At 43.1% G+C, this 26,928-nt stretch overlaps 2 protein-coding genes across 2 annotated transcripts in view; both read left to right on the top strand.

Moving 5' to 3' along the window:
- Positions 1-20,035, top strand: part of SLC15A1 (solute carrier family 15 member 1) — a 39,519-nt gene extending 19,484 nt beyond the window's left edge. The window contains exons 9-23 of the mRNA XM_081198389.1: positions 666-748; positions 4,112-4,198; positions 5,130-5,219; positions 5,753-5,797; positions 6,052-6,084; positions 6,193-6,281; positions 7,056-7,137; positions 9,460-9,585; positions 11,121-11,267; positions 12,488-12,537; positions 13,509-13,616; positions 15,435-15,534; positions 16,692-16,838; positions 17,776-17,883; positions 19,254-20,035. Of these exons, the coding sequence (XP_081054515.1) occupies positions 666-748; positions 4,112-4,198; positions 5,130-5,219; positions 5,753-5,797; positions 6,052-6,084; positions 6,193-6,281; positions 7,056-7,137; positions 9,460-9,585; positions 11,121-11,267; positions 12,488-12,537; positions 13,509-13,616; positions 15,435-15,534; positions 16,692-16,838; positions 17,776-17,883; positions 19,254-19,445 (1,487 nt within the window). The 3' untranslated portion in view covers positions 19,446-20,035. The remainder of the gene's footprint in view (positions 1-665; positions 749-4,111; positions 4,199-5,129; positions 5,220-5,752; positions 5,798-6,051; positions 6,085-6,192; positions 6,282-7,055; positions 7,138-9,459; positions 9,586-11,120; positions 11,268-12,487; positions 12,538-13,508; positions 13,617-15,434; positions 15,535-16,691; positions 16,839-17,775; positions 17,884-19,253) is intronic.
- A 5,898-nt stretch (positions 20,036-25,933) lies between these two features.
- Positions 25,934-26,928, top strand: part of STK24 (serine/threonine kinase 24) — a 39,741-nt gene continuing 38,746 nt past the window's right edge. The window contains exon 1 of the mRNA XM_081198521.1: positions 25,934-26,241. Coding sequence (XP_081054647.1) covers positions 26,197-26,241 — 45 coding nt within the window. The 5' untranslated portion in view covers positions 25,934-26,196. The remainder of the gene's footprint in view (positions 26,242-26,928) is intronic.

Below are 26,928 nucleotides of genomic sequence, written 5' to 3'. Positions count from 1 at the left end.
TGCAATGCGCTCCATGTGGGGCTACCTTTGAAGGTGACCCGGAAACCACAACTAATCCAGAATGCGGCAGCTATACTGGTGGCTGGGAGTGGCCACTGAGACCATATAACACCGGTCTTGGAATACCTACACTGGCTCCCAGGATGTTTCCGAGCACAATTCAAAGTGTTGGTGCTGACCTTTAAAGCCCTAAACGGCCTCAGTACAGCATACCTGAAGGAGCATCTCCACCTCTATCGTTCTGCTCGGACACTGAGATCTAGCACCAAGGGCCTTCTGGCGGTTCCCTCACTACGAGAAGCCAAGTTACAGGGAACCAGGCAGAGGGCCTTCTCGGTACTGGCACCCACCCTGTGGAACGCCCTCCCACCAGATGTCAAAGAGAAAAATAACTACCAAACATTTAGAAGACATCTGAAGGCAGCCCTGTTTCGGGAAGCTTTTAATGTTTAATAGGTTATTGTATTTTAGTGTTTTGCTGGAAGCTGCCCGGAGTGGCTGGGGAAATATTATTATTATTATTATTATTATTATTATTATTATTATTACTACTATTACTATTATTACTATTATGCACCCTGGATCTCCTTGCATGGCATGGTCTTGCCCTGTCGCAGATTGCTACAACCTCAGCAAATCTTGGTGTTCTTTATTTTTCTCTGCAGTTGTGTTCATAGTTGGAAGCACAATGTACAAAAAAGTTCAACCTCAAGGCAACGTAATGGTCCGAGTTGCTAAATGTATTACGGTAAGCAATATACAATTCATGGCTAGCATTTTCAAGGACAACTGTTAAGTGTCACAAAATTAAGTCTCTAATAATTTATTTTTTATTTCACCCCCCCCCCCGAGTTTGATCCTAGAGAGACAATAGTTTGTTACACTAACTTCAGTTTAAAACTGAAGTTAATGCCCTTGTTGAGTGGTCATGCCACTCAAATGCTGTGTATACACTATACTTTTAAAGCACCTTTGAAGCACATTTCTCCCCTCGAAGGATTCTAGGCACTGTAGTTTGTTTGCTGAGAACTGTAACTGTGAGGGGTGAAATACCGGGCCCAGAATTATGTGAGGAAAATAATTTCCTTTAAAGATATGTTGTGCACACAGTCAAACATTAGGATTACATTATAAGTCCCTACAATAATTCTAGATAGATAGATAGATAGATAGATGATAGAAAGATTAACAGAGATTAATGCCTTTAACATAGGAGCCTAGTTTTAGTTTGAATTACTTTTCTAGGTTCTTCCTAAATGCCACTCTGGAATTGTCAGGAACATCTAGATAAAGATTTCTCAAACTTGGGAAACTCACCAGCCGTTTTTGGACTGCAATTCCCATCATTCCTGACCACTGGTCCTGCTAACTAGGGATGATGGGAGTTGTAGTCCAAAAACAGCTGGAGACCCAAGATTCGGAAACCCTGATCTAGACTGTCTGGAACATTGTGGAAAAGCAATATTTGAAAAACAAACAGCTGCCAATAGCACCTACGTCTAGACATATATATAGTACAGAAAACAGAGGTTTTGAGGTCTCTGCTGATATAACTCTGTGAAGAACAAAATAATACATTTGCACTTCTGGGGAGGCGCCTCCGGCAATGGCTGGATTCCTCTGATCGGGAGGAATCAGCTCCGTGGAAATCTGGGTCTGGCCGCCACGGTGAAGGCGGAGACCCGTTAAAAATCACAGGCGGGAGAAGCCTGTGAGCGTGGGATTCGGCGGGCACCCTTTGCACCTCCCCCACTCGCGGGGAAACCCGGTTTCGGGGATCCGGAGCGACGTGGGGTGAGCGGCGCGGTGCTTCGAATCACCTGCTTCTTCCACGGAGCGAAGCCGCATAGCTGTTGTCGGAGAGCGCTGACTTTTTCCTGTGGACAATTTGACTCTAAAGTAACTACCCGTGATTAGAGCTTAATTGGGAAAATTGGATTATTTTTTTTTAAAAAGTCTAATTTGGCATCGAAACGGGGAAGGTTCAATACAGGAAGTCCGCCTTCCCCTTTTGTAAATAGACTGAAGCAATGGAGGCTGCAAGCTGAAGTCTTGGAAAGCCTTTTGTAAAAGACTAATTTTCCATAAGTAAAGAATATAATCCCCCCCCCTTGGAGGCAGGAGAAGAGGGGGGAGGAAAGTTGTCAACTGAGTTTGCCTGCGGAAGAGACCAAGAGAGGTAAAACACCGCTGCTCGGACCCTGGGAACGGGCTGCTAGAAGGTCCGACGTTTTGGTGAGACGTTTATTGACAGTGCTTGGATCGTGTTGACAGCTAGCATGAGGAGATACATTGTTTCTACTGTTTCCAGCAGTGAAAGTAACTGAAAATTGAAATTAGTTTGGGGTCGTTTGAACTGTGCTTTAAGAGGATATTACTTATCAATACAAATAGAAACTGTTTCCCTCTAGTGGAAGTTCTTGAAACTGGCGGCTACATAAGATCTGGGCTGGGAAATTTCCAGTTGTAAGATAAAAACCGTGAGACTGTGAGTTGACCTTGAATCTATTGAGTGTTATGGCAGATGCGAAAGACGGAATGTCGCCAGAAGAGGCCTTAGTGATTGTACTAGTGAAAATAAATGATTCGCTGGAACAGCTTCACAAGAAAATGGATGTGATAAATATGAAAGTGGATGCTGCAAATATTAAAAATGATTTAATGGTAGAAAGTTTAAATAACCTGGGACAAAAGGTGAATATCAATACAGAAACCACCCAGAAATTGATACAGGAATCTATCCTGATACGGCAAACTGCGGATGAAGTTAAGGAGAAAACCCTCGCTGCTGAAGTTAAAGTAATTCAACTGGAGAGAGAGAGAGAGTCCCATCCATACAAGGACGATTTGATGAATACGAGCTGACACCTGATATGACTGAACTTAAAGAGAAAGAGATGAAATTGAGGATCAGAGCCCTACCCGAGGAAAAGGAAACCTTGATAGAGTTTCAGGAGGAGATAGGACTAACATTGGTTGAGAAAGAGAGGTATTGGGGGGTTAGTATGACCGCCAGAAATGTGAATTTATTCAAGGGCAACTGTGAAGGACGTTGGCTTGAAGACAAGGGGGATTTGGAAATAGGGCTAAATTGGAAGTTGCTATTGTTGGGCCGAGTTGCTGTGGTGGGGACGAGGGTTGCGGTGAGGTCGGGGATGTTGCTTTTGTTTCAAACATTGCAAGTTTTGGATGGGAGGGATTGTTTCAGGAGGTGGCAGAGAGATGTCTCTAGATCTGTATGGCAGGGTAGGAAGCCTCGAGTAAAATTTAAGATATTAATGGATGCTAAAGAAGGAGGTGGACTTGCCTTGCCAGACCTCTAAATTTTGTTGTGAATCATCTGCTTTTTGCTGGCTGGCTGAATCGGCAGAATCCGAGACCAGGGAGAAGAGCTGGTGGAAGAAGACTGGAAGTTTAAAGACTATTTATAGAAATATTGCAAAATTAAACAATGTTAGAACAAAGTGGGAATGAAGTTATATGGCTTTAGCAGAAATGTTATAAGGAATTAAGTATAAATAGATTAATTGAGCATTAAAGGAAATAAAATAAGGTTAGAATGTGTTAAGATAATTATAGGATAGAAAACAGAGGAAGATGGAAAGGAATTGCTGAAATAATTAATTGATGTGGAATACAAAAAGGGAGATGTGAGGAAGTCGTGGAAATAAGCGAATGAAAGATATGACATTGAAATTGTTTAAAATGGTCTTTGTTTTGTTTTATTTGTCTTGCATTGTATTGTGTTGTTTTTTGTTTCTTTTTGCTTCTTTGCTTTGTTTAACTCTTTTTCTTTTTTTGTAACTTTTAAATTCTTAATAAATATTATTTTAAAAAACAAGAACAAAATAATACATTTGCATTTAAAATGCAACAACTTTATTAATAAAGCTACCAAAATAGCTCAGACAGTTTACAGTAAACCCTTTGAAAGGAGGGGGAGGTGGGCAGTGATGACAGTTGCCATATCCTGTTGGCAGAGTTTCTGTCTTTGCTTCATTTTGCATTTCGGTCTGCTGGGAAGCAGTTTCCCTTCCACAAGATTTTGTGAAAATAATTTTGGGGGGAAACAACAACATTGTTTAACCAATTGTAAATGGTCTCTTTGCAGTTTTCTATTGGAAACAGATTTAGACATCGCAGCAAGCAATACCCCAAGAGGGAGCACTGGTTGGACTGGGCTAGCGAGAAGTATGATGTAAGTTGTGCTAGTTGTCTGTTCAGAGAGCTTAAAAACCTGGCCCCTTATATGACATATTTCCCTTATACTTAACAATGCAAAGTTTAAGGAGATTCCATGACTTCTGGCATCTTGAACCCTTTGTAAAATCTCTCTGCCTGTTGCTTCCAAGTCCAGTAGATCACACAGGGATTTACAGCTGATTGGAAAGGCAACAGCCATCAAATAAGATCTGAATCCACAGAGTTCAGAGCTTTAAATAAGTGCTTGAACTAGTGTCAAATTAAAAGAAAGAGGGCTCTATGCATAAGCATCACTTAAGACTTTAAACAGTGTAAGGCAACTTTCTATGTCCAGTAAGTCACTAAGCTGATCTAAGGGAAGCAGAAGATTAAAATCAATAAATGCAATTGAGACAGTTGTGCCTAATCTGCAATGGAGATCTGGTGTTTAATTTACCGATCCAGTCTTTGGTAGATAAAGATGCTGCATTGTTTCTGAAATAGAACCAGTAGTCTCCTCCTTGTGCCGCCTAGATTATGTGTGGTCCAAATTGGCTGCAGTTGGAAATGTGCTTCCTATATTCTGTATGTCGGTTGTGTTGTCTCATCAGCTGTATTGTTCTGGCACATTTGGGCTCTGCCTAGGCTGAGACTCTACCCTCTGACATAATTTTAAGCCTGGGATTATCTCTCTCTGTATTCCAATAATTTTGATCATGGCCTGTACATCAAGAGTTACAGGACGGTAGCTTTGTGATAAGGGGATGGGCTGTTCTCCAGATGGACTATTAATAAATCCAGCTTCCACAACTTCCTTTCCTAGCCTTTGAGTTGGTCGCTGGTATTTCTAAAGGGTGCTGTTACCTTCTCTAATCTCATTGTAAACCTCATTCTTAAAATGTTCGTATTTAATTATTATGATGATTTGTTTCACTCCTTTGTTATAGAAACGACTTATTGCCCAGACAAAGATGGTCTTAAGAGTGCTGTTCCTGTATATTCCTCTTCCCATGTTTTGGGCACTTTTTGATCAGCAGGTAACTTTGAAAAGAAAGTTGTTAACAATTTATTCAGGTGTTTAAAAAGCTCCTATCCCCACCCCATCTAAGTCATGATGTATCGTTGGATATGCACTGTTTATTTTTTCAATATTTTTGTTATAATACTTTTCATTATTATTGGTATGTGTTTTAGCCGGCAGAACAATCTTGCTTGTAAAAAAAATAATTAATTATGTGTCCACTGATGTAACATACGTGATTATGTGTGAGAGAAGGCACAGCAGATTTTTCACCTATGATTGTCCACTTAGAAGTTATTTGCTGAGTGTTATTTTTATTTTCGGTATGCCTATAGGCTGGCAAAAGCTTCTAAAAATTAGTTGTTCTTGCCTTTTGGCATTGTTGATAAAATTACTTATTCGGTTTCTTACCCATAGTTCTTTACAACATGGACACAAGGTGTCCTAGTACAGCAAATACTTTTGATATTCTGCAGACACTTACTGTACCCTGAGGATATTTAGTGACAATTGCTTTTTAAAAGAAATTTCTAATGTTTTCTTTCAAAGGGATCACGATGGACATTGCAGGCCACAACAATGGATGGAGATTTTGTAAGTTGTTTCTTAAACTTTCACAGCTGCTTGAGCTCTGGGCAGATCTTAGATTGTATGTTATAATAATAATAATAATAATAATAATAATAATAATAATAATAATAATAATAATAATAATAATAATAGACAGAATTTGGTCTGATCCAGCTGTACATGCATGGATACTCTTGGCTAGATTGGGCAAGGATATTTAAAGTTTCAACTTACAAGTACCTTAAAACTAAGATATACATCTCTCTCTTTTTCTCCAGGGCCCTGTTCAGATTCAGCCAGACCAGATGCAGGTGCTGTAAGCTTTTATATTTATGTTTTCAGCTATTTCAAGCGGCCTTTATATAAGCTGTTTGAAAGTTATTAACTTTCTCGTGTTTTTTCCCCTTTCCTCTCAACAGACTGTAAACCCAATCCTCATTGTTATAATGGTCCCAGTTGTAGATGCTGTTGTTTATCCTCTAATTAAGAAATGTCACATTAATTTCACGTAAGTGAATGTGGTGAAATTCAGCAAGTTGGGCGGCAGTGGGGAAAACATACAGACTAGGTGGGGTTGGTATTTAAAAACATTTTTAATATGACAATTGCTCTCCAAAGTTTAGGCAGTACCGCACAACGAAAAAATTCATGAAAATTATCTTCAGATGAATTTTGGTCTTACCCTCAGGCAAATGGAAAAAAATGTGGCTTTATTGCTGAGCATCAATAACTAAAACTAGAGCACTTATTCTATGGGCTATTGCTTTATATGCCAAGGGAAGATTTTGTGATGTCTGAAAGTGGCCGGAATGAGCTTTGAGCCTGCCATCTTCCTTAAGTGCTATAAATAATGTAGTGAAAAAGCTATAAACAATGTGGCTTTCTGGAGAATTTAGGCTAGTAATTAGTGTTATAGAGACCCTAAAAGCCATGGGGATATTTAATAAGTTCCATCTTTGCAAGTAATTTTCCCATGGACTACTGGAGAATATTTCTAAGATGCTCACAGGGATAGTTTAAAATGTGCAAAGGGGCAATTTTAATCATTTTCAAAGACTTGTAAGCAGCAGTGGGTTTAAATTTCAAATTGTGGCAGGGAACCTGTGGCTGTTCAGATGTTATTGGGCAGCAGTTCCCATCAGCATCATCCAGCACGGCCAGTGAGCAGGGATGATGGGAGTTCTAGTCCAACAAATATCTGGAGAGTTTCAGAGAGTTCCCTGTCATTGTTCCAAGCCAAGTATGCTTCTGAAAATCTGCTTTCTCCATCTTCCTTCACCAGCCCTCTGAGGAAGATGACAGTTGGCATGTTGTTGGCGGCTTTGGCATTTGTCGTTGCTGCTGTGGTGCAGGTACAGATAGACGTAAGTAAAAAAAAATCTAGCAAGGCCTCACCATTTAGCTTTTTGTCTTCATTTTTACCACTAAGGCAAAGAACAGAGGTTCGATTTTGAAGTATTAAAAATTGTTTATACAAATCAGACAAACAGAAATACCAAATCCTGCAAATAAAGCATACAATGAAAATTTGAAAATATTTAACATGCTCCCCCCCCCAACATCCTTCTTAGCGAATTCATATATGAGGGAATGCTGAAAAGATAGGGTGAATTATATTTATGGGGAAAACAAGAGACCACTTTGGAGAACATGGAGTTGAATAGGGTCAAAATTCATCTGAGAAGGGAATGCCACAATTCAGTAGCAGAGGACATACTTTGCATTCAGATGGTCTCCAGTTACAGCACCAGTAAGGTAAAGGGTAAAGGGACCCCTGACCATTAGGTCCAGTCGTGGCTGACTCTGGGGTTCCGGCGCTCATCTCGCTTTATTGGCCGAGGGAGCCGGCGTACAGCTTCCGGATCATGTGGCCAGCATGACTAAGCCGCTTTTGGCGAACCAGAGCAGTGCACGGAAACGCTGTTTACCTTCCCGCCGAACTGCTAGGTTGTCAGGAGCAGGGACCAAGCAACGGGAGCTCACCCCGTCGCGGGGATTCAAACCACCGACCTTCTGATTGGCAAGTCCTAGGCTCTGTGGTTTAACCCACAGCGCCACCCGCGTCCGTTACAGCACCAGTATATCTAGTTAAATGGATATAATGTACTAGGCATACTGACAGATGACCTGTCTTAAGGCAGCTTCAGGTTTTCATACGATGATATAAAATACAACAGAGAAAAGGGGTGGAAGGATCTGTCAATTTTGGTTCTTTCGGATTCTCTTTCTTTTCCAGTCAGGAGAACAAAAAAAGGGGGCTCTGTGGAAAACGGGAAATGGTTGAGGGCTCCCCTTTCAGCTCAGGAATAGTTATTAAGAGAGAGGCAGAGCCTAGTTTGCTAGAGACAAAGCAGTAAGCTGGAAAGAGACAGAGCAATGCTTGATTCCTGTTTGAATCCAGGGCTGCGGCTGTCGGGGAAACAGGCCCTCTTGGGGTGTTGATGCTGTGAACCTCTGCATTGTAGACTCAGGTTGTATATATGTGTAAATAAAGTATATATCACAAGGACACCACAATCTTTGCTTCATTTCCAAAGTAAACACAAACCCTGGCCTAGAATCCCTAGAATTTTGCACTGCTTGGAGATTAGGGTGGCATGCAACCTCCCTTCTTACTTTTATAAGGGATTAAATACTGGCCATGGACGCGGGTGGCGCTGTGGGTTAAACCACAGAGCCTAGGACTTGCCGATCAGAATGTAGGTGGTTCGAATCCCTGCGACGGGGTGAGCTCCCATTGCTCGGTCCCTGCTCCTGCCAACTTAGCAGTTCGAAAGCACATCAAAGTGCATGTAGAAAAATAGGTACTGCTCCGGCGGGAAGGTAAATGGCTTTTCCGTGCGCTGCTCTGGTTCGCCGGTGTTATGTACTGAAGTTATCACCCTGGGCCAGCAGGGGGATACTGTAGATAGTTATGCAAATGAAGGATCGAAAGTGACGTTCAGTGATTGGATAGTTTGTATGCAAATGAAGGATTGAAAGTGACGTTCAGTGATTGGATAGTTTTAGAAAGTTGTTACAGTAACAAGGTAGTGGAGCTCTATATAAGCAGGCTGACTAAGCCCTTCAGTTCAGTTCTGTTCCAGCTTACAAATAAAGAGCTGCTTTGGAAGAATCGCTGTGTCGTCTGATATGTTCACCCACAACTTAACAGCCAGAAGCGGTTTAGTCATGCTGGCCACATGACCTGGAAGCTGTACGCCGGCTCCCTTGGCCAGTAAAGCGAGATGAGCGCCGCAACCCCAGAGTCGGTCACGACTGGACCTAATGGTCAGGGGTCCCTTTACCTTTACCTAAATATTGGCCATATGGGTAGAGTCACACTTGCAGGGCAGAATTTGAGAAATGTAGGGTGAGTTAGTGTTTCCTTTCTCCCACCCATTATACTTCCATGCAAGTTTCCTCCTCAGTTATGCAACTTACCCTGAAATGGACTAATTTGCCTTTGGAGCCCAGCTGAGAGAGGGGGGGGAGGGGAAGCACCTATTTTAAAGGCCTGGGGATTTGCCGGAGAAAATCAGTAGCAGTGGGAAGGTTTAAGCAAATGACTTTGCTTCCATATTAGTATTTTATGAAAAACAAAAGATTTGGGAACTTTAGGTGTTTCTTTTAGTGTATGGGAAAGAAAGAGGTGCTTTTTAAAAAAGGTGACCCTTTTCTTTTTACACATTTTTCTTCCTCTACAGAAAACTATTCCAGTTTTTCCTGCTGCAGGCCAGTCCCAAATCAAAATAATAAATATGGGGAACACCAGTGCAACAGTTAACTTTACTGGTACCAATCAGACTGCTGAAGTGGGTCCTGCAAATTCAGTAAGTTTTGAGAATTAATTGCGCATTTAATTTTAACTTTTGTATTATTTGAATCTGTGACATGTGCTTTTTTTGGTAATAACTATTCCATTTATTCATGTTTTGGTGTTTTCACTGGTGGATGGTTTGCGATTTAAATAGTCCAAAAGTGGAAATGGTACACTGAAATTCCATTTAGATCCTGCTTTAATGTCCAATAGGGTTCTTGGGACAGCTTCAGCCAGTGCTTTCTTTAAGAAAAAAAAGGTGCTTACCATGAAGTTGTTACCCTAAGTGCCACAACATCTGGAAAAAAGGTGCTGGTACTATGTACCCTTGAGTACCCCCAGAAAAAAGCACTGGCTTCAGTAGCAAGGCAAAACAATTATTTTCCATATTTTCTGCTGCAACAGAAATATTTCCCTTCATTCTTATTTTTTCTAATCTAAGGGTGGTTTTACCAATCTAAGTTTTTCATTAAAATGAATGAACAGGACTAAAGTCCTTTAATTTCAATGGGTCAACTTTGGGTAAAACTTATTCCGTAGAGTTGTTGCTTATAGCTTATCCTTCTTAAAATGTGATAGTTTGTACAGGATAGCCTAAATGGAGTGCAATTTCTTATATCCTGGAACTAGTGCTTCTGTTATATCCCCAAATATTGTTTTTGGTTTCTTGTTTTATTAACAGCATCCACCGTAGCTCCAGGTCTATGTCAGTTGTATTCAGCGGCGGAGCAAGTCGATTGGGCGCCTGGGGCGGCGTGCGTTCCCTGAGCCCAGGGCAGGACGCTCCGCGGGGCCTCCAAGGAGTCTGCCTGCCTCCTCCCACTCAGCCGCCCTACAGCTGATGGGGAGGTGGCCGGTGGACCATTTGGAGCAGCGCGGAGCCTGGGTGCACTCAAGCCAACTCGTCTCTCCCAGGAGAGATGCATGGCTTGGGTGCACTGCAGGCCCTGCGGTGAGTGCCGCCAGGCATTTTGCCATCCCCTCAGTGGTGACACCTGTGGTGGACCGCCACACCGCCCCCTTCCTCCACCACTGGTTGGATTACCATAAAGGTTGTTATACTCCAGTTTTTCATGTTATGAGAAGGAGGAAAAGGTTACAGTGGTACCTCGGGTTACATACGCTTCAGGTTACATACGCTTCAGGTTACAGTCTCCACTAACCCAGCAATAGTGCTTCAGGTTAAGAACTTTGCTTCAGGATGAGAACAGAAATCATGCTCGGCAGCAGCAGGAGGCCCCATTAGCTAAAGTGGTGCTTCAGGTTAAGAACAGTTTCAGGTTAAGTACGGACCTCCGGAACGAATTAAGTACTTAACCCGAGGTACCACTGTACATCAGTGTTGATTTACTACCTCTTTTGAGAGGGAGGGAGAGAAACAAACAAACAAACAAACAAACAAACAAACAAACACCCTATGAACTTCACATGCACTGTGTGTAGCTGTAATTGTTGTGATCTGTAATATAAGAGGCAAGCTGAGCTTTATCAAAGTTCTTTGGTGAAAGGAATGTTAACTGTTTCATTGTATTTTATCTTTGTTTATAGACAGACTACTTCACTTTTGACACAACCGAGTTAAAAAATATTGATATAAACTTTGGGAAGGAATTTTTTAATCAAACGTTTGTTTACGTGGGAAAAGAACGTCACACCCTTCAAATATCAAATAGAGCTGGGGTCCAAGCTGAGCTGGTAAGTCAGTTTAAAAGCTAGTTAAGAAACCAGCTTTCTAGTTTCTGTTGCATATCAAAATAATACTCAGGAAGTCCAATGCCAGGTAGATACTTCTGGCAACTTTCTGGAAAAAAACTGTCTTCGTTGGAAGCCTGAGGGAAACTGAAGCACATAAAAGGGCTGATACAGCTGTACTAATAAAACATTTTAAGTGTGTTGTAAGTGCATTATACAAATGTGACACTAGATGGTGATGGTGAGCTATGGCAAATTCAATATTTTTTCAAAACTTTTTTTTTTAAAAAAAAACACATTTCCACAACGTTCTTTATTTGTGTCTAGATTCCACCGACATTAATCTTGGTTAAGGATAACCAGAGTTCTGTATTCACCAGTGTTGATAGCTGACTTCAAATCCTTGATAGGAGGGCAGTCTGTTGTCCTCAACGGTGATTAACACTGATGCTAATTAACACTTGGCTTGTAATTCTATACAGAGGTGCAGCCAGGGTTTGCAAGGCCCTCCCCCAGGACCACCCTGAGAGTTGCAGTTGTTGGGAGGCAGGGACAAACAGGCCCAACATCTGCAATTGGTCAGGAGGCAGCCAGCTAGGCATGTACCTGGTTACAGGTGCTCACGCTATTGTTTTGAATTTAGAATATATTACCCTTTTCTAAAACATAGTGGTGCTTATTCCCAGGTAAATGTGTTCAGCATAATCACGATGCTACGACGATTGAAATGTTTTCGAAATGTAAAACCACACATGATCAAAGTATTATTCTTATTATTATTTTTAATGGGCTTGGCAAGCTTTCTCCTGCTCTAACATATCAGGAACGAAGAAGCATTTCTAAAACATGGAATAGCAGCGGTGGAGCCAGGGAGAAGGGAAATGTTAATGATGTGGTTCACAACTAAAATATCACACAAGGCTGCCCGAAGGAGACCTTGTGAGACCATTAAATCCAAGGTCTAAAGCTGCCTATGATGTTATGGTCCATGGAGGCATATCCCAGGATCCATATTTCTCCATCTTCACCCATATTTCAAAAGGGGACACAGTCCACCCCTGTTTTCAGTTGCATAAGCATTTTAATATGGGAGCATTGATTCAAGTTGAACAAGAACTGTTTATGAATGCTGAATTATCGTTTGTACAAAGCATTGGTTAAAAATGAATAGCATTATAAAATAGCCATTAGACTCCTCTAACCCAAAATCTCCGTTCTCTCAGCTTGTGGATGGCCTCACAGAAAAACCAGATCAAGGAAACAATGAGATCAGGTAATATATTCGTTTTTATGTTCTTTAATTTTATTTTAGAAATTGACTTCTGTTCAAAGGGAAACGAGTCCTGTGTCATTTTCCCCACCTTAATCACTAGTGATTTTCAAAACATAGGGCATTCTGCTGCAATTTCCTCTGCTCTGCCCCGCACAGCCAGTCCACCTGTTGCTGCCTACTTGTGGGTACAGAACAACTACGTGTAGTGATGTGTTGACTATCCCTAGGCCTAGTTTAGTGGGGCTGAACTTTTTGGCAGTATGCATGCATGGACTATAATGTTTCATTCCTGTCTGAATGATGCTTCAACAGCAATGGGATTTCATAAGATATAACAACTTCCTTTAACAAAAATTGGAGCAACTGAGAAACTGAACTTTTTGGCTACATATCTTTCTTAACAAAGTTGTTCAGCAACATCTGGAGGGCCAAAGGTTCACCATTATTGAGTTATCCATTACAGTGGTACCTTGGGTTACATACGCTTCAGGTTACAGACTCCGCTAACCCAGAAATAGTACTTCAGGTTAAGAACTTTGCTTCAGGATGAGAACAGAAATCGTGCTCTGGTGGCACAGCAGCAGCAGGAGGCCCCATTAGCTAAAGTGGTGCTTCAGGTTAAGAAGAGTTTCAGGTTAAGAACGGACCTCCAGAACGAATTAAGTACTTAACCCGAGGTACCACTGTATATAAATGAAAGAATAAATATGTCCTTTCACTTAAGTTACACAGACCTTCAAGTCTTGGGTGTCACAAATTCATATTACCTTGCATGGAGTCTCTGGACTTCATAGTTTGTATTAATAGTTTGATACAAACGTCTGGGAATGCTTGCTAGTGCTCATAGAAGTTGGCCAAGGATGATGGGAGTTGTAGTTTAGCATCAACTGATGGCCCAAAAGTTCCCCACCTCTACAATACCTGATAAATTGTGTTGTTTAAAAACACTTAATTTAAATCATGTCTTAAAGGTTCATAAACAATATGGATTCAACTATTAATATCACTATGGATGGAGTTACCTTTGGATATGTGGATTATTTTTCTGCCACAAACTACACGGCTTTCCAAAGAGGAGAGTAAGTATTATTGTTTGTTTGCCATATTTTTTAAACCTGCCCTTTACCAAAAGATCATGGGGTGGGTTACAACCATATAATATATGCCATAATTTTCCATGTATAGGATACCCCTGTGTATAAGACAACCCCTATTTTTTGAACCCCTAATTAAGAAATCAGTAGTTTAAACTTTTGGGGGGGATCTCAAAGTTGTTGAGCTACTTTGGGGTGATTGCCCTCAAAGTTATTGATCGCCCTACTGAAAACCGTGTTTATGATGACCCCCCATTTTTACTCAAAAAATTAAGAAAAAACCATCATCTTATACACAGAAAAATACGGTACAAGTAAAAACTTTAGTTATAAAACAAATAATTGTCTTATTGCAATTATTTGTCTCAGTGCCAACATTTATTTGATGAAGTGGGTTCTAGTCCATGAAATCTTATGCTACAACAAATCTGAGTATCTTTAAGGAACTGAGAATACTCATGGGATGTGTGCTTCAATAGACTAGGGTATATTAGGCAGAAAATCTGTGACTGGATCTCTGAATGTATTTTTCACTGCAATAGAGCTATGAGGCCCGGAATTTGATTGATAAACTGGTGATGGTGGAGATATTTTTAGTCCCTCTTGCGCTGTACTGTTTGCCTGTTCTAAATGGCCCCTTCAAACTGCTGTTAGTCTTGTGAGGGAGAAAATGTGCACACTTTTTGTATTAATATGATGGCAGCCACCACAAAAAATACTGCTGCTGTCAGGGGCTGCCATTTCCCCCACCATGCCCTGGAACAAATGCAAAGTCCAAGGTAATTATGAGTAAATAAAATGCTGGCTGCCAGAAGACAGGTGGGGTGGTGGGAGTCAGCTTGAAAAGAGAGAAGATCCAAATGTGAGAATGCTTGACCAATAAGCGTGGGTGAGTTTTGGAAGATTGCATTGGGGTTGGCAGGAGAGAAAGCTGTGTAAATCAAATGCTCTTTTTCTAGACCAGCTGGATTGTAGGTGGATTTTGGCCCACAAGGCCTCTCCATTTCACCTGCCAAGGCCATATTCCCCAAACCACATCCACCTGCTCCATACCTGAAGTCATATGTAATGTCAAGTATGGAACAGTTACAGATGTGACTAGATCGACTGCTTTCAGAAAGCGGGATTAAACTTGGTCAGTGACTCCCCTTTACCCTTGCAGGCCAGCTTTGACAGGGCCTGGCAATCATCATCATGGTGTCGGATTATTGGCAGGTGAAATGGAGAGGCCTACCCACCTGTCAAAGACACAGATTTAGCCTGCCAAGCCGAAAAGGTTGCCCCCTTTTGTTCTAGAGCCTCCTAGTTCCTGGTGAGAAGTCATTAAGGAAACATGCATTAATTGGGGTAGCTTTTACTTTTTAAATGCTATGGCAGACATAGGCAAACTCAGCCCTCCAGCTGTTTTGGGACTACAACTCCCATCATCCCCAGCTAACAGGACCAGTGGTCAGGGATGATGAGTTGTAGTCCCAAAACAGCTGGAGGGCCGAGTTTGCCTATGCCTGTGCTATGGAATAATATAATTCATTTTGATCACTAGTAACGATGGTGCACTGGGAGAGTGGTCAGAAAAACTTCCTTAGACAATGTCCTGTCACAGCAAGCTTTAGAACTGGGAGTAAGCTGTTAACCCGAAATGCACGTGGTTAATGATCGTAAGCTGAACAAATAATGCTCAGGCTGTTGCTCTTAATACTAGCAATTCTTCTTCTTCTTCTACTATAGCTTCATATAAGTGAATTAAATTGGGTAGGTTGTGTTGATCAGACTTCATTTCCCCCCTCCCATCTTTCTTCCCAGAAAAGAAATCACTGTTACCATTCTCAGCGATCTTCGTAACTGCAGTGGCAAGTCTTTGACATTTGGGTATGGCAGCGCTTATTCTATTGTAGTAGATGGGGTAAGTTGTTTTGCTTATCTTTAAGGAATATTGAAACACCACTGGCAGTTGAATGAAAGTCTCTGGGTACCTGTTAACAATGGTGCATGAATTATTTCACATGAATTATAATGGGGTTTTTATCCTCGTTATGGCTTGCTATCTGACCATAAATATCAAGATTAGGGAGTCTGTGACCCTGCAGCTGCCATTATCCTTGACCATTCTCAATGCTGGCTAAGACTGATGGTAGTTAGAGTCCAACAGTATCAAGAGAGCCATAGGCTCACCAGTACCGATATATAACAAATATCACACTATAACCATACCAAAGTTACCAAAGCAACAGTATACTGCTGTTGTAAACATATGTGCCTTCATAAAAGATTAGCACTGAAGAGTTGGTTATAGCTAATGATGGAAGTCACAGTAAATGCAAATAGAATCTGTTTAAACTTAAAATACACAAGCCACTTTATAATTCAAAGGCTTTTGGTTTCAAATTAAAACATACCTGGATGATCTGCTATCTATTGAAGATTTAGTTGCTATCTATCTGACTATAGACTATCTGACTTTTAGAAGACCTCTGAACGCAGTCCTGTATAGGGAAGTTTTTAATGTTTGATATCTTACTGTGTTTTGATTTGCTGGAAGCTGCCCAGAGTGGCTGGGGCAACTCGGTCAATTGGGATTATTATTATTATTATTATTATTATTATTATTATTATTATTAGGTAGTAATAATATACAACTCCCATACTTAATCCATAGTCATGTGCTCCTCACTGCACATTGATCTCTTTATATGAACATGCTTTCCCATTCACTTTAGCGGAGACCATATCTCCCTTCAAGCTTTCCCTTGTTTCTTCCATCGAAATGAATGCGGAGTCTTTGGTGACATGGAAGCTCTGTCAGTGTGCACAGTGGAGATTTTGTAGCCATCAGAATCTCTGGACAAGTGCACCTGAGATCACTGTGTTTCTCATTGTTGCTTTGCTTATAATAATCTTTTTTAATGTGAACAACTTAAAAAAGGGGTAGTCTTTTGCAGTTATTCATATTTTACGTCTTCACTGTCAGTTTACGCTGTGATTAAAGTTATTTTTAATTTGTGCTGCCTATTTAAAATGCAGGGCTTTGTGTGGATTAATATAATTTGGTTTTCCTTTCAGTGCAACAGCAGTAAAGTACTCCTCAACTATGTTGAAGACATTCAACCCAACACAATCAGTATGGCCTGGCAAATTCCTCAGTATTTCATTATCACCTGTGCCGAAGTGGTCTTCTCAGTCACTGGACTATCGTTTTCATATGACCAGGTAAGATGACTTTGCTTGAGAGATGTCTCAGTTGCAACGGTAGCCTTGAGATGTTATAAAGTAGAAACACATGCAGACTGCTCCCAAGGAAAGACCGGCAGTAGGGTTTGCAAGTGAGCTTGTAGAATCTATGTATGTCAGATGGATCCTAAGCCATCTGACACACACAGCATAGTTCTGTGAACTCAGATTTGTATTTTTCAGTGGTTATGAATATTTTTCTAGTCTGCACAGTACTTCCCATGTAGAATCTGATACAGTTCACCCTTTCTCAACCTGTGGGTCCCCATATGTTGTTGAACTACAACTCCCATCACTCCTAGCTAGCAAGACCAGAGCTCAGGGATGATGGGAGTTGTAGTCCAACAACATCTGGGGACCCACAGGTTGAGAACCACTGACAGAGCATGTGATTCCGTAAAGCCAAGCTATGGGGTTTTTTTGTGACTAGGTGTGATCAAAAAAGAACAAAGAATTCTACTCTGTTCCAGAAGTAATTTCTTAGCTTGCAAACGATTACGAGCTACATCCAACCACCAGGAGGGCAAAACTAGATGGTGCATATAGCAATCACATCAGGAGTGTTAAAAACAATTAATAGAAAGTTCAACAGAGTGGGTGGGTGGATGTTTCTTGACATTTTTTTCTCCATGGGAACTGCGATCCCATTGCAACCCCAGTAATACCCCTCCCCCCACGTGTGGATGGCATTCGCCCTAGTAAGAGCAAAAAACAAGTGTAGGGGTGATTTTAGCTGGAACCACAGTGGGGAAGGAAAGTGTTGCAATCTGCCTCCTGAGTTTTGTATTTAATCCATCCCCATAGCCTTGACATAATTGCTAAATATGCAACTGGCCCTTGAAAAGCCAATTTTGAATCATAAATATTCGATACTGTACCTCAAAACAATGTGCAATTAAATAACTTGTTTCGGTAGGCTCCTGCAAACATGAAGTCTGTTTTGCAAGCTGGATGGCTGTTGACAGTGGCTGTGGGGAATATCATTGTTCTTATTATAGCTGGAGCTTCAAAAATTGAAGAACAGGTAAAGTAAACTTTGTCTTAACATCAGGGCTACAAGTTTTTATATCTTGTATATCTGGTGAACACTATTGTATGGGGAGAACAGTCACTAAAACACAGCTCTGTTACTATGGCAGAGTTGTAGTTTCAATAGAATACTAAGCATGCAAAGATGTCAATACGATGCACAGCGAGAAATACAGATGGTTTTGAATCCTTGATCTCTAACGTTAGTTTTACGTGTTGGAATCTTTGGTATAGGTTCCATGAAGATAGCAGGGGTCCAGTGCATTAACAACACAATCCTATGCATTCAGAAACAGGTCTTGCTGTGTTCAATAAGGCTTGTGTGTTCATATGGGCTGTATATCTTGTATCCTGTATGGGTGGGGAGCGGGGATAAGTCACTGGAGAACCTTCACACTCAACATCTGGAACTTTAATTTTGGTACAAAAGCATATGGTTAGGTCGGAGAACTTCAGGAAATCTGGTGATTCTGGATGGTAGCAATTGTTGTTTTTTTAAAAAAATAATTTTTATTAACAAACCAATCAAATCACATTAGTTCCAAATTACAGAGCCAAATTTTAAATTTTTGTTGGGGGGACCCATGCTTCGAGCTCAGAAAGGGATCCAATCAGCTCTATTGCTGCTGCTTTGATATTCACAGTTCTGTCCAATTAATATTCACAGTTCTGTCCATTCCTCTCTTTGTTGTTTTCCTCATCTCTTCTTGTTATCCTTTCTTTGTTCCTTTCTTTGTAACCTCTGATAGTTGGATGGTAGCAATTGTGACATGACTTGCAAATCTAAAGATGGAAGACTTCAATTAACGACTCAGAAGTTTTAAGTTTTTGCAGAGCACAATTTTGTAGCCCATGTACTAGCAGTAGTAATAATAGCATAGCCAAAGAAAGGTTCTGTTAAACCTATAGAAATGGAAATCTCAGTGAGGTTCTATAGATACCAGAATTTCCGTGTTAAGTGCCAGACACAATCCTACAAAAATTACCCCTGCTCCTTATCCACTGCCTTTGTGGAGTGCAAGGAAATTTGTTCCCCATCAGGCTGCAACCCCCCTTATCTGAGAGTAAACCACATTCAATTCGACAGGACTTATTTCTGAGTAGACACAGTTAGGATTGCAATCTCAATTTTCCTGAACCACGTGCTACTTCCTAAAAGAGGTAAGCTAGGCAGTTTGGATTCCCAAGGGCACTTCATGTGACTGTGCTAATATTTGAAACAAGCCTTAAAATAATGTAATGACTTCTGCTAAAAATCCTCTTGTTCTTTGAATTAATGCATTATTCGTTAGCAATAGCATGTTGTATATATAAATATAAATATATATAAATCTAAAACCTTTTTAAAAAACTTTTATTTTACAGTGGGTAGAATACGTTCTGTTTGCAGCTTTACTTGTTGCAGTTACCCTTGTTTTTGCCATCATGGCCTATTTTTACACTTATGTGGATCCAGTTGAGGTTGAAGCTCAAATGGTAGAGGAGGAAAAGAAGAGGGAAAAGGAACCGCCATCTTATGAAAATGGAAATGCACCTGTTTTACAGACTCAGATGTGAGCGTATACTAAAGGCTGAATGAGAATATAAACTGTCATTGGGACAACTGAATCTCTAGTCCAAGACACACAAGTGCTGCCTTCTCACTGGGCAGGGATGGTTCGTGAACACCATCAAAATACACACCCTCCCTCCCGAGGGCGAAGATTAAGAAATCTGTTCTCCTGTGAAGAAAATGAGGACCCCCCCAGTTCTTTCTCAGCAGATTTTGCACTTAAAAAGGGATCTGAACCTAATTACACCTGGCCACAATGAAAAGACATTCAAAGTATTATTTTTTTATACAGAACTGCTTTAATTTCATGTTGTATCACAAAACATACAGGCTTTAGAGGCTCTTTGATATGCTGTCCTACAGATAATGATTGCTATTATACATGTGTGGGGGGTTTTTTCCTCCTGAGAACACGTATCTGAGCCAGTTGAATGTTGATGACCCTGGTATTGCACTACACACCTCTTCCTTTGTTTTCTGCCAGAGGACTGCCAAATCTAGCTTCAGGTGCCTACTATGGTAGAGATGAACAAAGAGGAATTGCATTATAAACAAGCAAAGGCAAACGAAATAAAACTGCGACTCGAAAAATGAATGGTTTGGTTTACTTTCTCAGAGGAAGAAGAGAGCTGGGCTTTCTGTGGTGTAGTGGTTAAGAGCAGTAGTCTCGTAATCTGGGGAACCGGGTTTGCGTCTCTGCTCCTCCACATGCAGCTGCTGGGTGACCTTGGGCCAGTCACACTTCTTTGAAGTCTCTCAGCCCCACTCACCTCACAGAGTGTTTGTTGTGGGGGAGGAAGGGAAAGGAGAATATGAGCCGCTTTGAGACTCCTTAAAGGGAGTGAAAGACAGGATATCAAATCCAAACTCTTCTCTTCTTCTTCTTCTTCTGTTTCATTACTGTTGAGGATCAGGATAGCGCAGGAATTGCCAGCATTTTGTAAATCCATGGCCCCACTACATCACTGCAACCAGGAACACACCATATTCATTACAATAAAATGCTAATTTAAGAGGGTGGAGGAGCCTCTATGGGGGCACCAGGGAAAGCTTACATCCTTCATTGGGCCCTGCCTTGAGTGATTCTGCCTGTCTAAAACATGTCCATGAACTCTGACAATGCTCCTTGTCTGGGTGGAAGATAGAGAGGAATGCAAATACAACCTGGCCTGCTGTACAAAGGTAAAATTACATTTGTAGCTTTGCCCACTTTTGCCTTTGTCCTTGCCCTCCACTCTCATATCCTTCTGGACCGTCTAGAGGGGCTGGGAGCTGGGGGCACTGTCATACAGTGGTTCCGCTCCTTCCTCCTGGGCCGTGTCCAGAAAGTGGTGGTGGGGGATGAGTGTTCAGACCCCTGGGCTCTCACTTGTGGGGTGCCTCAGGGTTCTGTCCTCTCCCCCATGCTTTTTAATATCTATATGAAGCCGCTGGGAGAGATCATCAGGGGGTTTGGACTGGGTGTTCATCAGTATGCAGATGACACCCAGCTCTACCTCTCTTTTAAATCAGAACCAGTGAAGGCGGTGAAGGTCCTGTGTGAGTGCCTGGAGGCGGTTGGAGGATGGATGGCGGCTAACAGATTGAGGTTGAATCCTGACAAGACAGAAGTACTGTTTTGGGGGGACAGGGAGCGGGTTGGTGTGGGGGATTCCCTGGTCTTGAATGGGGTAACTGTGCCCCTGAAGGACCAGGTGCGCAGCCTGGGAGTCATTTTGGACTCACAGCTGTCCATGGAGGTGCAGGTTAACTCTGTGTCCAGGGCAGCTGTCTACCAGCTCCACCTGCTACGCAGGCTAAGACCCTACCTGCCCGTGAACTGTCTCGCCAGAGTGGTGCATGCTCTAGTTATCTCACGCTTGGACTACTGCAATGTACTCTACATGAGGCTACCTTTGAAGGTGACCCGGAAACTGCAATTAATCCAGAATGCGGCAGCTAGACTGGTGACTGGGAGTGGCCGCCGGGACCACATAACACTGGTTCTGAGAGATCTGCATTGGCTCCCAGTACGTTTCCGAGCACGATTCAAAGTGTTGGTGCTGACCTTTAAAGCCCTAAACGGCCTCGGTCCTGTATACCTGAAGGAGCGTCTCCACCTCCATCGTTCAGCCCGGACACTGAGATCCAGCGCCGAGAGCCTTCTGGCGGTTCCCTCATTGCGAGAAGTGAGGCTACAGGGAACCAGACAGAGGGCCTTCTCAGTAGTGGCGCCCGCCCTGTGGAACGCCCTCCCATCAATGTCAAAGAGATAAATAATTACCTGACATTCAGAAGACATCTTAAGGCAGCCCTGTTCAGGGAAGTTTTTAATATGTAACACTGTACTGTTTTTAACACTGATTGGGAGCCGCCCAGAGTGGCTGGGGAAACTCAGCCAGATGGGCGGGGTATAAATAAATTATTATTATTATTATTATTATTATTATTATTATTATTATTATTATGTGGCCTTTGGAAGACTGTCCAGAAGGGAATGTCACCTTTTGCACTGCAAAGGGTTATCTCCTCCTCATCTGTATACAGTGCTATTTTTCTAGAAAAAAATAGGTGCTGGAACTCGCCATAAACGCCTCCCTCGTTCTGTTAGAATGGCAATGGTGCCAACTGAGTTCTGGCAAGTCTCAGCTTAAAAAAAGGCCTGTCTGTATGACTTACATACCACCCCCATCTTCAAACTATCTTATAAACCAAAAAAGATTATCAAAACAAGCAACAATCTAAAGAGATTTCTTAAGGTATAACAGAGAGGGATTGGCAATTGATGGGCTATGGTGAGGCCCCCTTTTCGTGGTAACAGACCAGGGCTCTCTTCAGCCACATTACTGCAAATTCCAGGACAGATGGATGTTAGACTGGAGTAATTATACACTGCTGCTACCAGGACCATAGGCGTTTGTTAAAAGTCGGAAGCATTGATAGAAGGATTTTGGGAGATCCATGTATATGTGGGTGGAAGGAAGGATCAGATCAAGTAAAATAAATAATTAAATCATCCACTGGCCATCAACATATAAACCTAAAAGCCTATAAAATCCCTTAGCCCTCCACTTAGTTGCATAATAAATATGATATACAGTACATTTAGATACAAAGAGTGGAAGGGCAGGAATCACCAGCGACATGGCAGGGAACAACACACCCACATTCCCCTTCCAGCACATTAGCTTGGCTTATATGAATCTATGAGCCATGGGTTCTGAATTTATGCTTTAAGAAGGGGTATGCTGTATTATTAGGGACGCAGGTGGCGCTGTAGGTTAAACCACAGAGCCTAGGACTTGCCGATCAGAAGGTGTGCAGTTCGAATCCCCACGATGGGCTGAGCTCCCGTTGCTCAGTTCCTGCTCCTGCCAACCTAGCAGTTCGAAAGCACATCAAAGTGCAAGTAGATAAATAGGTACCTCTCCGGCGGGAAGGTAAACGGCGTTTCCGTGTGCTGCTCTGGTTCGCCAGAAGCGGCTTAGTCATGCTGGCCACATGACCTGGAAGGTGTACGCCGGCTCCCTTGGCCAATAAAGCGAGATGAGCGCCGCAACCCCAGAGTCGGTCACGACTGGACCTAATGGTCAGGGGTCCCTTTACCTTTATGCTGTATTATATTTGTATACTGCTCTATACCCACAGGTCTCAGGGTAGTTACAACATAAAATCAAAATATGAAAACACGAAATACATAATAAAAACAAAAAAACATGATATAGTTGTGATCCCTTTAATAGTTTGGGTTTCTAATTGTACCCACCTATTGGTATCATCCAATGTGTGGGAAACAAAATGTCTAATTTGGTTTGCTTGGCAATACTTAGTTAAATCAGGAAGGCCCCCCCCCCCATTTTAAAGGTAAGCACAGCAGCTTCCCACCTTTTCTAGGTCATTTGCAAGCAAAAATAAAATAATTCAGCTGCCGCTGCCAGCTCCAAAGCTGTTTAAAAGAAACTGAAATTGGTAAGCTCTGAATAAGAAAAGTTAGCTTAGGAGGAACAATAGTTTTAACCAACGCTAACCTTTCAGGAACCTTCAAAATCATTTCCCTCCGCCTTTTTTTGTCGCAAGAGATCGGTTGTCAAATGGGTTTAAATTGGAAATACATGGATGTATGCCAGAAGAGGGAATTTCAGCAGGTGGGGCTTTTACATAACTATGAAAGTTGCAGGAGCCCTTCCCTCTTTGCCAACTGGCCACTCTATGTGAGGCATAAACACTACACATTCTTGAGCTGAATTATCTCGACAGCCTCCCTTGTGAAACCAGTGAGGTTGAGTGTGTTGCTGAAACCTCATCCAGCCCTTTTGGTGTCATTAAGCATCTGCAACCTCTTTGATTGTGTAAGCGTTGAGGTTGTGGGTGTGACGCTATTACTGCATTAAAACAGAAACTTCTGATAATGGTTAATTGATCATCCCAAGAAAGGAATGTAGGCAATTATAACCGCATGAAGAGTTGTTAGGAAATTGATTGCCCGTCTCTGTCAATTAGCCCCACACAGAAGAACAGAATGGATAACCTGCTACCTGAGATCACATACCTTCCAACATTTCTCCGACGAAAACAGGGATGTCCTATTCCATAATAATAATTATTGCATTATTTATACCCTGCCCACCTGACTGGGTTGCCCCAGCCACTCTGGGCAGCTTCCAACATATATATAACAACATATTAAACATTAAACACTTCCCTATACAGTGGTACCTTGGGTTAAGTTAAGTTGGTTGCCATCAATTGGATTTTAATTAATTTTTATAATGAAAGGTTTTAGAATGTTGCACTATTTTATTGTTGTTAGCCGCCCTGAGCCCGGCTTCGGCTGGGGAGGGCGGGATATAAATGAAATTTATTATTATTATTAGTACTTAATTTGTTCCGGAGGTCCGTACTTAAACTGAAACTGTTCTTAACCTGAAGTACCACTTTAGCTAATGGGGCCTCCTGCTGCTGCTGCACCGCCAGAGCACGATTTCTGTTCTCATCCTGAAGCAAAGTTCTTAACCTGAAGCACTATTTCTGGGTTAGCAGAGTCTGTAACCTGAAGCGTATGTAGCCTGAAGCGTATGTAACCCGAGGTACAGGGCTGCCTTCAGATGTCTTCTAAAGGTTACTTATCTTCTTGGCTCACTTAACTCCATATCTTCCAACATTTCTCCAATGAAATAGGGACGTCCCAAGGAAAAGCGGGACATTCTGGGGTCAAATCAGAAACCTGGATGGCTTCTGTAAATCTGGGACTGTTCCTGGAAAATAGGGGAGCGTCTGAGATTAGCATGACTACCATTATCTTCTTTTCAATCTGTGCCTTGCTTTTTTCCTCTTTTGCCCTTGCACCAGAGCCTTAAGAAATCCCTTTGAGCATGAACCACACAGGACAGTTAACTGAAGTGTGCTTTTTGTAAGGCAGACTTGCAAGTAGCCTCTCGTTAGCTGGCTTGGGCTGAGAGAGAAGGAAAACACACACTTAGCTACGGAGACCGTGGCACTAGAAAACCTGCACGACTTCTAAACCGCTAGCTGGATGAATAGTGGACCTAAAACAGCCATAACTGCGGCAGTCCATTTCCACAAAGCAGAGCTGAAGAAGCTATGCACCTGCTCGCCGCAGATGCCTCCTGAATCGAATCTCAAGGTCAGCGCGTGCGAATTCCTGCACCGATTTCGCTTCCCAATCCGGGAAAAGGGTGCTGGGAAGGCTGGGGGGGTGGGGGAGACAAGAAGAGGAGTACGCGCGCCCTGCGCCCTCTCCCCCCCGCCGCCCTCCTCAGGATCCTGGCAATCACCCCGTCAACTGCGCCTGGCTCCGCCCACTTCCGAATGGCCCAGGGTCACACGAAAGGGAGGAGCGAAAGTGGAGTTGGGAAAACACACGACACAAATGGAGACATTTGTCATCAAGAGTTCGATTCGACTGGGACCTATATATTGGCATCCGTCCATCTGAGAAACAAGGGGGCCGATCTGAATAAAATATGGGGAGGGGGCGGGTAAGCCCCACCCCGCAAAATAGATCCCAAGACGACACACACACAATTTGAATGGCAATGCCCATCAACTTTAGGGGCATATATTTTATTTGGGGGGCCGAAGGGACCGCAGCCCTATGATTGGAAGAGTGCGCCATCGGGGGCGAAGCCGAGCGCTGTGGTTGCAGAGGTTGATGCGGGCAAGACATATCTATATATGCATATGAATAGTGCATCTGAACCATCTACAAGCGAGTTCGCTTTCCGAGTTTTCACAGAACTCTTTTGGGGAGGAAGGGAGGGGCGCCCGCCTCGCCGCCGCGCGCCAATAGGCCCGGCTCGGCTGCGCGAGAAGCGTGGCTCCTCCTCGTGGCCTCGTCCTTTCCCTTTACGGACCCGTGCGCGGAGGAGGAGGGTCAGGATTCGCTCCTCCTCCAGGTTCACCCCTTTCCCAAACCCGGCTGTGTTGTGCGCCTGCCCGCCCTCTTCGCTGCCTTGCGCGCGCGCACAGACGCACAGAGACCCGGGAGTCCTCCGCCCGCCCGCCCGCCTGCCCGTCCCTTCCGTAGTCGGCTGGTAGCTCGCCTAGCCCTGGTGGATTGGGGGTGCACGAGGGGGAAGGAGGAAGCGGGTGCTGGCTGGGGATGGGGCTGAGGTGAATCCTTCCGTTCCTGGAGCTGCTTCGAGAGAGAGGAGGAGGAGGAGGAGGAGGAGGGAAGGAAGGCAAGAGAGGAGGAAAGGAGAGGGGCCCGCGCGCAGGAGGGGCGGTAGCAGCGCTGCCTCTGCCGCTTCCGTCATCATGGCTCACTCCCCGGTGCAGCAGCCTGGCCTGCCGGGCATGCAGGTGAGAAACCAGCCGCCGCCTCCGGGCTCTCCCCCCGTCCTAACCCACCTCCCTGCATGGGCTTCAAACTGCATCCGAGAGGCCCCTCCAAAATGGGAACGCAGAGGGGGAGGTGGGTTTTTTTGAAGGGGGGGGGCTCGGTCTGTTACACACACACTTCCTCCTCCCCCCTGGCTAATTTAGTGGTACGCAGGGGTTTGTTTCATCCCCGGGGGTGCTAACATTGGGTTGGGTGAGGGTGGGGGCTGGGTGAACCTGGCTAACTTGTAAAGGAGCTGGAGGGAGCGTCTAAATGAGCAGTTGGGGGGGGGCTGAGGGGACAGACTGCTAGAAATGCAGTCTTGAAAGGGACCTCGAGGGTCAGCTAGGCCGACCCCCTGCTGGGCAGGAATCTCCTGGCCCAACGTGGGGCTCGAACCCAAGACCCTGAAATTTAAGAATCTCCTGCTCTGCTAACTATTCAGGCTGCCCCTTGCAAAGGGAGGGGGTTGGTGCCTTGCTCAAGGTACAATTCGGATAGTTTGCTGTTTTAAATAAAGGGGCGACCCTTAATTTGTTTTGGGTTCTGCTGTCACCTGGGAGCGGCTAGCAGTAATGCAGGTGTGTATCCTGTGGCCAAGATCTTTTAAAGGGCTCCCTTTAGAAACAACACCACCACCCCTCACAAGAAACCCATGTTCTGATCCA

Source organism: Podarcis bocagei (genome assembly GCF_964188305.1).
Source record: "Podarcis bocagei genome assembly, chromosome: 6".
Classification (NCBI taxonomy): domain Eukaryota; kingdom Metazoa; phylum Chordata; class Lepidosauria; order Squamata; family Lacertidae; genus Podarcis; species Podarcis bocagei.
This window is presented reverse-complemented; position numbering and strand designations above follow the sequence as displayed.